The sequence below is a fragment of the Coffea eugenioides genome, unplaced genomic scaffold (assembly GCF_003713205.1).
Source record: "Coffea eugenioides isolate CCC68of unplaced genomic scaffold, Ceug_1.0 ScVebR1_1934;HRSCAF=2872, whole genome shotgun sequence".
NCBI lineage: Eukaryota > Viridiplantae > Streptophyta > Magnoliopsida > Gentianales > Rubiaceae > Coffea > Coffea eugenioides.
Genome location: NW_020862374.1, coordinates 13,466 through 24,231, shown reverse-complemented (window position 1 = coordinate 24,231; position 10,766 = coordinate 13,466). Strand labels below are relative to the sequence as shown.

Sequence of the window (10,766 nt, the reverse complement as noted above, 5' to 3'; positions counted from 1 at the left end):
TAGCACTCCCGGTAGTAGGATGTGATAGGTTCTCCTAATGAACAGGTGAGAAATTACCCATAAATCACTAACATCTATCCCATGCCACAAACAACCTTAACTCGTTCAGAGACAAAAAAAATTCGAATAAGTGATGTTATACCATAACCAAAGTTGAACGGCCATAATTTAAAAATAATCAATGCAGTATACGTAGACCAATACTCCACTACAAGAACTAAGAAGAAAACTGCATACCAAAAAAGATTAAAAAAAATCAAAAAATTCTTTTGACAAACTGCTGATAACTATTCTGAATTATGTAATATTCTTTGTACAAAGTGTAACTCTAATTGAACTGTCTGTGAAACTTATCAACATAAATACGATTATTACATACTGCACCCATATTTACACTAACAACTTTTCACACTTCTGTTGTAAGGATGTACAAGAAGTTTACACAAAATTACAAAATGATCAACAAATGTTACACTATTTAGGGATGATTGATCTAACAACTGTTCCTATCCCTCTCCCTAATATTAATTAGTCATGGCGTTTCCAGTAATGTTAACTTTTGACAATGGACATAGTGTCATTGCCAAAATCGCAATTCCTAACTACATAATAACACAATCTAAAGGTAGTTCAAAGATGATGGGAATTCATGAGTATATACCTCAAGTGAGCCATTTCTACTACACAATGGGGTATCGCAATCCATATGTTTTCAAAACACCATCTACAAGCAATAATCTAGCCACTGAGGATTGTAATATTAATAACTTACAAACTCAATTCGACTAGGATGCAGAAAAAAGCTATTTATACGACCGCATTTTTCCAAATATGGAAGAGCAAGTTTATTTATAACTACAACCACATTCTGAAACTATTGCTGCCATTATGAGAATCCATACTCACATTTTTATCTCCGTTCGGATCAGTGTAACATTTTTTAAACAATGTGTAACTCTATGTGAATTATTTATAAAACTTAATAGCAGAGACGCAATCTATTGTAAAGATATACAAGAAACTTACATAAAATTACAAAATGTTCAAAACGTGTTACACTATTTAAGGATGATTGATCTAACACCCTTCCCTACCTCGCATCCCTCCAAACGATACATATCATCATACTCCATGGTGTACGAAAATATGTAATTGTGTTACAACCCTGATGGTATCCTATTATTTACTAGATGATTATTTATATATACTAAAAAACAAGATTTAGACATGTTTTGCTACTAGCAAATAAACTCGTTTTGGGCTATGGGTACAGGTGGAACAAAAATAAAGTCTCTATCCTACAATTCATTTTTTTGCTATCATTTTGAAATAGAAGGGCTGACAATGACACCAAAGTTGTCATTGCAGGAGTGCTAAGTGTGAATTCGAACACATGGAGGGTGCTAGGTGTGATTAAAAGAAACCTCAAGGGAGGTTTCTGATATTAACCCTTTTCTAATTGTATTTTTTACTTTTACCGCGCAACAACTATAAACAATTAATGCTTTATTTAGTTATTAATGCATACCTCTGCTATCTTAATGCCTTTCGCTGGAACGGTGCTTTGATACTCCTTCCTACACACATTAAATATTAACCAATTAGCTGTGCATTCTACTCATGATTATTATTTTCAATAAACATCAATATTACCTAAACTTCATCCACGCATTCAACGGTGGAACTGGTTCTCTGACTTCACTTGTTCCCGCTGCCTCTATTCCTTCATTTTTGCCTAAACTCTTGCTCCGTCTTTTGCTTCTTATCCGTGCCATCCTGTTCATGCATAACAAGGAATACGATAAACATACACCACCGAAGTCTCAAATACGACATACCAGTTATACGCTAACATTTCTATTATGTTTCTTCTATGTACTTGTTAATCCACACCATGTAACATTTATCCAACACTGTGTTCATGCACAATAACTAATACAATCTAACATACATTAATACAGTCCCAAATACGACATTCCAATTTCAATCTAACAATTCTCCTCTTTCTCGCCGGTACCTGCTAATCCACACCATGTAACATTTATCCAACACCACGTAACACTTATCCAACACTTTGTTCATGCACAAGAACTAATACAATAAACATACATCAATGCAGTCCCAAGTACGACATTCAAATTTCAATCTAACATTTCTCTTCCCTTTCTGGCTAGTATATACACCATGTAACAATAATCCAACACCATGTAGCATTTATCCAACACTTTGTTCATGCACAACAACTAATACAATAAAGATACATCAATGCAGTCCCAAATACGCCATTCAAATTTCAGTCTTAACATTTCTCTTTTCTTTCTGTCTTGTACCTATTAATCCACACCATATAACAGTTATCCAACAACATGTAACACTTATCCAACATTGTGTTCATACACGTGAACTAATAGAACAGATACACTAATGAAGATCACAAAATAAGACATACCAATTTTACACTATCATTTCTACTCTTTGCTTCTCTGTGCCTGTTACTCCACAATATGTAAGACTTATCTAACATTGTGTTCATGCACATCAACTGATACACTAGACATACACCAATGAAATCTTAAATATAACATACCAATCTCAGACTATCATTTCTAATCTGTCCTTCGCTCTACCCTATGTCATTTTCTAGATCTTTTCCTTATACTATGTACTACATCTCACAAGTTTTGACTTTCTTATGTTAATGCTTTACACTTTAACACACCGTATCAATGTTTCTCCATGTCACTTTTTTCCCACGTAACATAATTTTTAGCCAACGTGCTATATGACCCTTCCTTGCACTGAATTATCTTGTCACTATTTAGTTTCGCAGTGTATGATACACTCAACGCATTGTACTATCTATTCAGCATATCGTAATTTAGCATCTACACCCATTTTTTACACCAACGAAATTCCAAACCCATGCACAGATTTTATCAATCAGTTGTGCCTCAAGATTTCCCCCTCTTTTCCTGCTCTCCTGTTTCGACGATCAAAGACAATTTTACATAATACTCCTATCACGCTAAACTTTTTTAATTGCTATACACAAAAACATCATAGTGTACACCATAACAATCAACAAGTAAGGTCCTTCCACTTTGAAGTCAAATTACACAAATTAATGTATCATCCCAGGCTTCCACATGTTTTACCTTTACGATTTGTGGTCTTTCACTACTCAGGATCCCACGCTCTTCAACTTTGTAACTTGGGTTCACCTTTCTTCTTCTTTTACTAAAGCCGATTCACAACAAAATTGGCCTTCTGCCACCACTTCTTCCTTCTGCTTCCTCTGCTCAACCTTCAACAATGCTGCAGTTCCACAGCTTGACTCCAATGTCACACTGTTCTTGCCAATCTCCTCTTTTTCTCTGTTATTTCTCCTCTCGTCTATTGCCCTAGTTTTTGACAGTTGTGAATTTCAGCAACTGCTTCGTGGGTTTGGGAGAGAGTCTAAGTGGGAACCTTCATTTTCAACCTTTCATTTTGGGCGGGAGGACGCTTACAAACGTTGTTGCCATTCCGTAACTTTCCGTTACCCCAGATACGGTTTTAGAATTTTTTTTCCCTTCTCAGTTAATAGAACGACGTCGTTTTGGTCTCACCTGAAGGCTTGCTGACTTGGACCATTTCTCGCCTCACGTTTGGTCTTGTGAGGGGACCGTTCAGGAGCTGTCCTCAGACAGACCGCTCCTGCCCCTAATCCGTATATGTAAGGATATACTTGTCAATCATCAACCATTTCTTATGATTAGACGGTTTGTATTTAAAATATATTTTAGATTAGCAAATTTAGGGGCTCTTTGGAAATCCAATACTTTTACTAGAAGAGTACTTTAGGCATAAAGGCATAATTCTAAAGTTTTTGGTAAGTTTCATTTCTTAAATTTATTAGAGACCTTTTGCCCATTAAAGCAATTTTAGCAAAAGTTCAAAATTTTTGTTTTTAGAATAAATTTTTGTTAATAAAAAATAAGAAATTAAGATTAAACATTTTATCATAAATTTTGAAGTAGATGAAGAGATCAATATGTTTTATAAATTCAAAATTATATATAATCAATTCGAAAAAAAACACCACTTATGCAAGTATACACCCCAAACAAAATGATTAAATGTTTTAATTAAGTACTTTGACTAAAGCTCTACTAGTTGAGCTGCCTTTGGATAAATCGCCACATTTCAAAACGGGCACCCAGTGGCCTATTAAAAAAATTTCATCTAATAGAAATTTTGGTAAAAGTAATTATTAAGTGCTTAATCATATTGTTGGATGTTTATGCGCATAAGTGCTTGCTGTGTTGGATAACATGTAATTTTATAATTTTTAAAATTTAATGATCTCTTTATTCAATTCAAAACATGATAAAATATAAAAATTTAATTATTTTTTGAACTATAAAATTTATTCTAAAAGCACCAAAATTTTAGCTTTTGCTAGAATTGCTTTTGAGACCATAACCACTAGTCCTAAAGTCTATTGAATACCTAAAAAGCACTTCTATCACAAAAAGTACCCTTTTTTTAACAACAGTACAACTAGGGGTGTGCAACAAATTCGAATTCAGTAATTCGGAAGTTTGAATTCGGAATTTTTCGGAATTTTGGAATAGGAATTACCGATCGATTTTGATTTCGAATTCACCAGTTCCGATTTCGATTTTGATTCCAAATTCAATTCGGAATTCGGAAACCTTTTTTCCCTTTTTTTTCTTTTTTGTTAGATGTATTGTTATATAATATAAATTTTATATTACATATATTATAAAAAATATTATTATATATATAAATAAATGTATATTAATATATATATTATAAAACGAAATTATGATTTCCGATTTCAAAAACTCTATTACCGAATTCGAACCAAATTCGCTTAATTCGAAATCGAAAATTCCAATTTCAGTGCTGAATTCCGAATTACCGATTTCGAAAATTCCAAATTCAATTCGAATTCGGTCAGTAAATTGGAATTTTTCAATTTTGCACACTCCTAAGCACAACATTCCCAAACAAACTCTTAAGTGCTTAACGCATGAGTACTTTCTAAGTAATATGGATTATAATGCACATATGTTGAAGATATAAACCACTTGTGTAAACTTTCTCTGTGCATTGATGGTATATATAATATAACCTTTTTGTGCCCAAGGTCATTAACAACTTTGTGTTTGGACAGTAGATTATTTGGAATAATTTTTAAAAGAATACTATAACACTTTTTGGGATGTAATATATGTAAGATAAAAAGGTGGTTAAAAGAATAAAAATGTTATTAAAAGAATAAAAATGTTATTAAATAATATGTTTATGATGCAATAAAATAATGTTTTACAAACAAGAAGCTATCCATAATACAAATAAGCAAAAAAATAGTCTACCAAAAAACTAATCTTAGGAAAAATTGTAGAACCAAAAGATTCACCGAAAATATATAGGAGATATGTTTGATAAAATTAATGTATCCGGGGAGGCAATTCACACACATAAGAATATGTGTGGGAGAAAAGGAATAATACCAATAATAATTTATTAATCACGCACCATAATAACAAGGCTTTCAATCTTTTACTCTTCTTAACTAAACATAATAATATGACTCCCTCTTTGTAGGCTAAATAACTTGAGAAACAAGTCTTACAATTATAAAAAATTTCCTAATAAGATACTAATTCTTAAACAATAAAACTACCATAACTTGATTCCAATAGAATTACTAAAACCCTAACTTGACAAAAACACTACTAAATAATAATATGAAAATTTTTAATTTTGAGTCTTGATTTATTTTGCTACTGAATATTGCCTCCCTTAAATCAAGCTCTCGTTTGGATCTGGCTCACAACCAATCAATAATCTCCCTTGATTTTTACTGCTGCAATATTCCACGCCCCTGGACAAATTTATCTCGTTGCTCAACTTATTTTTCACTTGTGAAAATAATTCACGCTTTTGGATAGACTGTTTTCGTCGCCCAATTTGATATCAACGTATTGACAATCACTTTGTGATTTTCATATCACAATTCAACTAATAAGATTCTTCTCCAATCTTTGTCTTCACAACCACAATCAATTTGACAAATCTTCCGAACCAATTTTATGGTCCAATCCCCACAAATTAGACATTTCATGACCAACCATGTGATCTAATTCAATCAATTAATTTTTTTGCAGTAATTTTTATACTCTAACTCTAACAGCGGAAAACACCCACAATTGATCCTCGTAATCGAGTCAATTCTTCAATGTGTACAAGAACTCTAGGATCAATTTCTTGAACATAGGGCTCTAAAACCAGATGTAGAACCAAAAAATTCACTAAAAATATATAGGAGATATATTTCTTAAAATTAATGTATTCGGGGAAGCAATTCACACACATAAGAATATGTGTCGGATAAGAGGAATAATATCAATAATAATTTATTAATCACGCACCATAATAACAATGCTCTCAATCTTTCACTCTTCTCAACTAAACGCAATAATATGATTCCTTGTTTGTAAACTAGATGACTTGATAAATAAGTCTCACAACCATAAGAAATTTCCTAATAAGATACTAATTTTTAAACAATAAAACTACCATACCTTGATTCCAATAGAATTACTAAAACCCTAACATGACACAAACACTACTAAATAATAATATGAAAATTTTTAATGTTGAACCTTAATTTAATATGCCAACAAAAATGCAAAATAAAAAGATCTAGTTTAGAATTATTACTTGAATCTGAAATAGAATAGTGTAAGGAACAAAGTAAAATAAATTTGTTTGCAAAAAAATCATTGGATGTGAAAAGGTCCTCTTTCGGTTTGCCTTTAATCCGGACGAGCGGGGAAACAGTAAAAAGATTTCCACTCTTCATTGTGGAAGTCAAATTGTCCTTCTCCACTTAGAAACACCGGTCTCCATATTCTTGGATTGTTTTGCCGACGTACTATACCACCCGTCTAATGATCACCAAGGTTTCAATAGCGGATGGACGGATAGGATTTGTTTTTCTATTGTAGCAGAAAACCACTCTATTTCTCTGCCTGTACAAGTATCCCTTTTTACCGTTGACAAAGTTAAACTCATTTTATAAAAATGGGAACGGCACTTTAGAATAATTGAATTTAGAAACTACCAATTTAGAAACTCTTCAATTTGGTAGATGCCAAACAGGAAATATTCAGATTCCTAATTATAAACGCAGATCCGCTGCAGCTCTCCTTTCTACATGTAAATCAACCAACCTCTTCCTCTGATACCACAAGAAAATCGATTAATTGTGTGTGTCCAAGCCAAAACCTTTGGCTCAAGAAATTGTTCAGCGATGGAGGAGAACGCCGTAATACTGAATAAAAGAAACTTCGGTGGTCGAAGAAAGATTCAAATCAAGAAAATTGAGAAGAAGAAGAACTTGCTAGTCTCGTTTTCTAAACGTCGTGCAGGCTTGTTCAGGAAAGCTGAGGAATACAGCAAAAAATCTGGGGCTCAAGTTGCTATCCTTGTCCAATCTCCAGGTGGTAGATTCTTTACCTTCGGTGGTCCTGACTCTGCTTCGGTAGACTCCATTCTTGACCAGTATCTTGCTGGCATGATGCCTTCATCTTCAAGTTCTGCTTCTTGTAAGAATGGTACTGTTGTTGATGATCAGGGAAAGAGTAAGCCTGTGGAGATTGAAGAAAATACTATGGAAGAATAGGTTATAGAGCAGGGATTGATGGAAACTAACCAGGTCAGTGATGGAAAAGAATCCTTGTTGAAACAGCCGTTGGATAATGATGATCTTCAATGGGTTGACGAACTCGAAAACTATATGGTCACCATGAAAGGCCTGGAGGGTGAGGAATTGTCTCAAGAAGATGATGGAACGAACAGGGCTGCTGATGATAATATTAATGGTGATCCTGATTCATCAAGTTTATTGAATCCCAATGTTAATCTTGATTATTTTGGTGGGTTTCCTGTGAATCCTGTTTATATTAGTGGACTACCAGTGAATAATGATTTGTTTCAAGAATATAATGAGATGACCAGGGCTGCTGCAGATGCTGCTTCATCAAGTTTGTTGATTCCAAAAGTTAATCTTGATTATTTCAGTGGTCTTCCAAAGAACAATTATTTCTTTCGAGATGATGAGATGGCCAGGCCTGCTGATACTATTAATGGTGATGCTGATCAATCAAGTTTAGTGATTCCCAACGTTAATCTTGATTATTTTGGTGGGCTTCCAATGATTTCTTTCAAGATGATGAGATGAACAGGGCTGCTGATGCTGTTAATGGCGATGTTGATTCATCAAGTTTATCGATTCCTAGCGTTAATCTTGATTGTTTTGGTGGGCTTCCAGTTGATTTTGATTTTGATGAACCGAGTCCTCAGTACAATGATTGGGAGTAGCAGCACTTATTCAAGATGCAGAGATATGGTTAATTAATTATGTTAACCAGATACATTTTATCAATTTTCCCTTTTTCGTTATTGTTTTGAAGGGGAAGAGACGGTGGAACATGTGTTGCTGAACTGCAGTCAGGCTAAGCAGGTTTGGCAGATTGCACCAGTACAATGGGGGGGTGCTAAGGACAAACAAGGCTGTTTTAAGGCCTGGTGGACTGAAATTACTGGAGCCAAATCGAGGCAGGATGGTGAAGAACACCTTGCGCTAACAGTTAACATCTTGTGGCAAGTATGGAAAAGCAGAAATGAATGGGAATTCAACAACAAACAAAGACATGCCTTGGCTACTATCCAGAAAGCTCAAGAGGAATGGATGGAGTTCAGCGAAGCCTACAAACAGCAGGAGAAAGCGAGCACAGCAGAAACAGATGCTTACCAAATGCAAAGAATAGAATCAGAGAATGCAGAGGTGATCCAAGTTAAGGTTGCTGCTCTGAGCAAACTAAACAGCAATAAGGTTGGAATAGGTGTAACTGCTATGACTGAAGGAGATGCGATTGTTGCAGCCTGGGCTATTAATGAAAGAAGCTACAATTGTCCACAATTGGACGAGGCCGAGGCTATCAAGATAGCTATGTGTAAATTGGCTGTCAGAGGTTGGAGAAAAGTCAAGATCCAAAGCTGCAACAAACACCTGCATCAGCAAATTAGTGCGGGGAGTGCATCAAATATCAAGCTGCATACTCTTGTGGAGGATATTCTTAGCTTGAGAGTGCTGTTTCAAATGTGCTCTTTTGGTAATATATCTAAAAATGATAATCATGTTAGTACTACAGTTGGGGAGTATGCCTTAGGCATATTGCATGATGAGGAATGGATAAATCCTCTGTGCTATTGAGCACTTTTGTATAGATTAGGGGCCTTTGCTCCAAGTGTAAAGGTTAGTTGATGATTAATATATGGCTAATATCGTTTCGGAAAAAAAAAAAAAGTTATTGTTTTGAAAGGCGAAATCTTATTGGAATTGGTTTGTGTTATTAATGGTTTGCTCTTTGAATTATTTTATGAGAAAATTGTTGAGATTTCATACATTGATTTTTGTGGTTGCTCTAGTTTTCCTTTTTCTTCATGTTCATAATCAGTTTCGTTATGTTTTACCCCCCACCGGACACCATCTTTTTGTGGAATTTCTAGAGGAAAAAGTAGGTAAAAATGGTTATCCAATTGGTCTTATAAATTCTATAACGCTTTCAAACTGCAGAATCAGCAGCAGTAGGTAAAATGGTTGCAAAATTGGGTTTAGAAAAATTTCCAATTCAAACACTATGGGATCTCTTCGTTTGTTTTGGTGTTTTCTTTTGGATCTTTTGAAATTATGAGAGCAGAGTCCTGTCCCAAGAAGGCTTTGGGGAGTGGAAACAAAACCCAAAATTAGAAAAATGAAAAATGAAAAAAATAAAAAATAGAAAAAAAGGAGAATGGAATATATGGGTACGGTATAATTAATTTGGGCACCACGTTGTGCTTTCATCTCTGATAGAAAGGGCCTAGTCAAGTTTAACAAAAAAGAATGAAAGAATGTAGGAAAGCTTGACCAGTTAAGAATGTATCTAGCATTAATATGCACATTTGAAATTAAGACGATCGAGTATAATTTTCTATTATCAAATTCTATGATTGTTTGTCATTATTTTTTACGGTAATGAAAACCGATTGCTTGTCATTATTTTGTATGGTAATGAAAAACGACTTGTAAACGTGGAAAAAAAAAACTTGAGAGATTAGGTAGGATTTAATTGTGTTAATTAGTGTCAGTGGCACACCTGTTAAGAAAAAAATCCATTGTACTTGTCGACAAAAATCTAGTTGTTTTTTTAAATTCTTTTCATGAGTGTAGAGATGAGGTTTAGGAAGAGCGGAAGTGGAATGGGAAATTGAACTCAGGACTCGACATTTATATGTAAAAGTTTTTTTTTCCCTTAGCTCGTGTTTGTCGGGCACCCTATAAGGTCTAAATTATACTCGCTTCGTCCTTATATTAAAGTCATATTTTAGAAATTCAAGTTTCTATGAAAACATAAAAATTGTTATGTTTAAATGAGATGGCATTGGAGAAATTACATATGTACTCTTTGAATTCAAAATATTTATTTGCTAAATGTGCATTGGGATTTTAAAAAGTTACTTTTTTAAATAATAAGATTGGAAAGCACCTGTCGAAGTTAAAATGGTTACTCTTATTTTGGGACACCAATAAAATAAAATACATGACGTTAAAAATGGGACGAAGGGAATACATAATTTCTCATATATTTAAATATTTATTTATTGCCCCCTTCTACATTCAAAAACTTTCTTGATTGTACATAATT

General features: G+C 33.9%; 1 protein-coding gene across 1 annotated transcript; it reads left to right on the top strand.

The window, feature by feature from the left end:
- The first annotated feature begins 7,327 nt into the window (after positions 1–7,327).
- On the top strand, positions 7,328–7,699 carry LOC113756065 (agamous-like MADS-box protein AGL23). The gene has a single exon (XM_027299864.1). The coding sequence runs from the start codon at positions 7,328–7,330 to the stop codon at positions 7,697–7,699; it is 372 nt and encodes a 123-aa protein (XP_027155665.1).
- The last annotated feature ends 3,067 nt before the right edge of the window (positions 7,700–10,766 follow it).

Excerpts from the sequence above, each read along its gene's own strand:
- LOC113756065 (XM_027299864.1), top strand. The coding sequence starts at position 7,328 with ATGGAGGAGAACGCCGTAATACTGAATAAAAGAAACTTCGGTGGTCGA.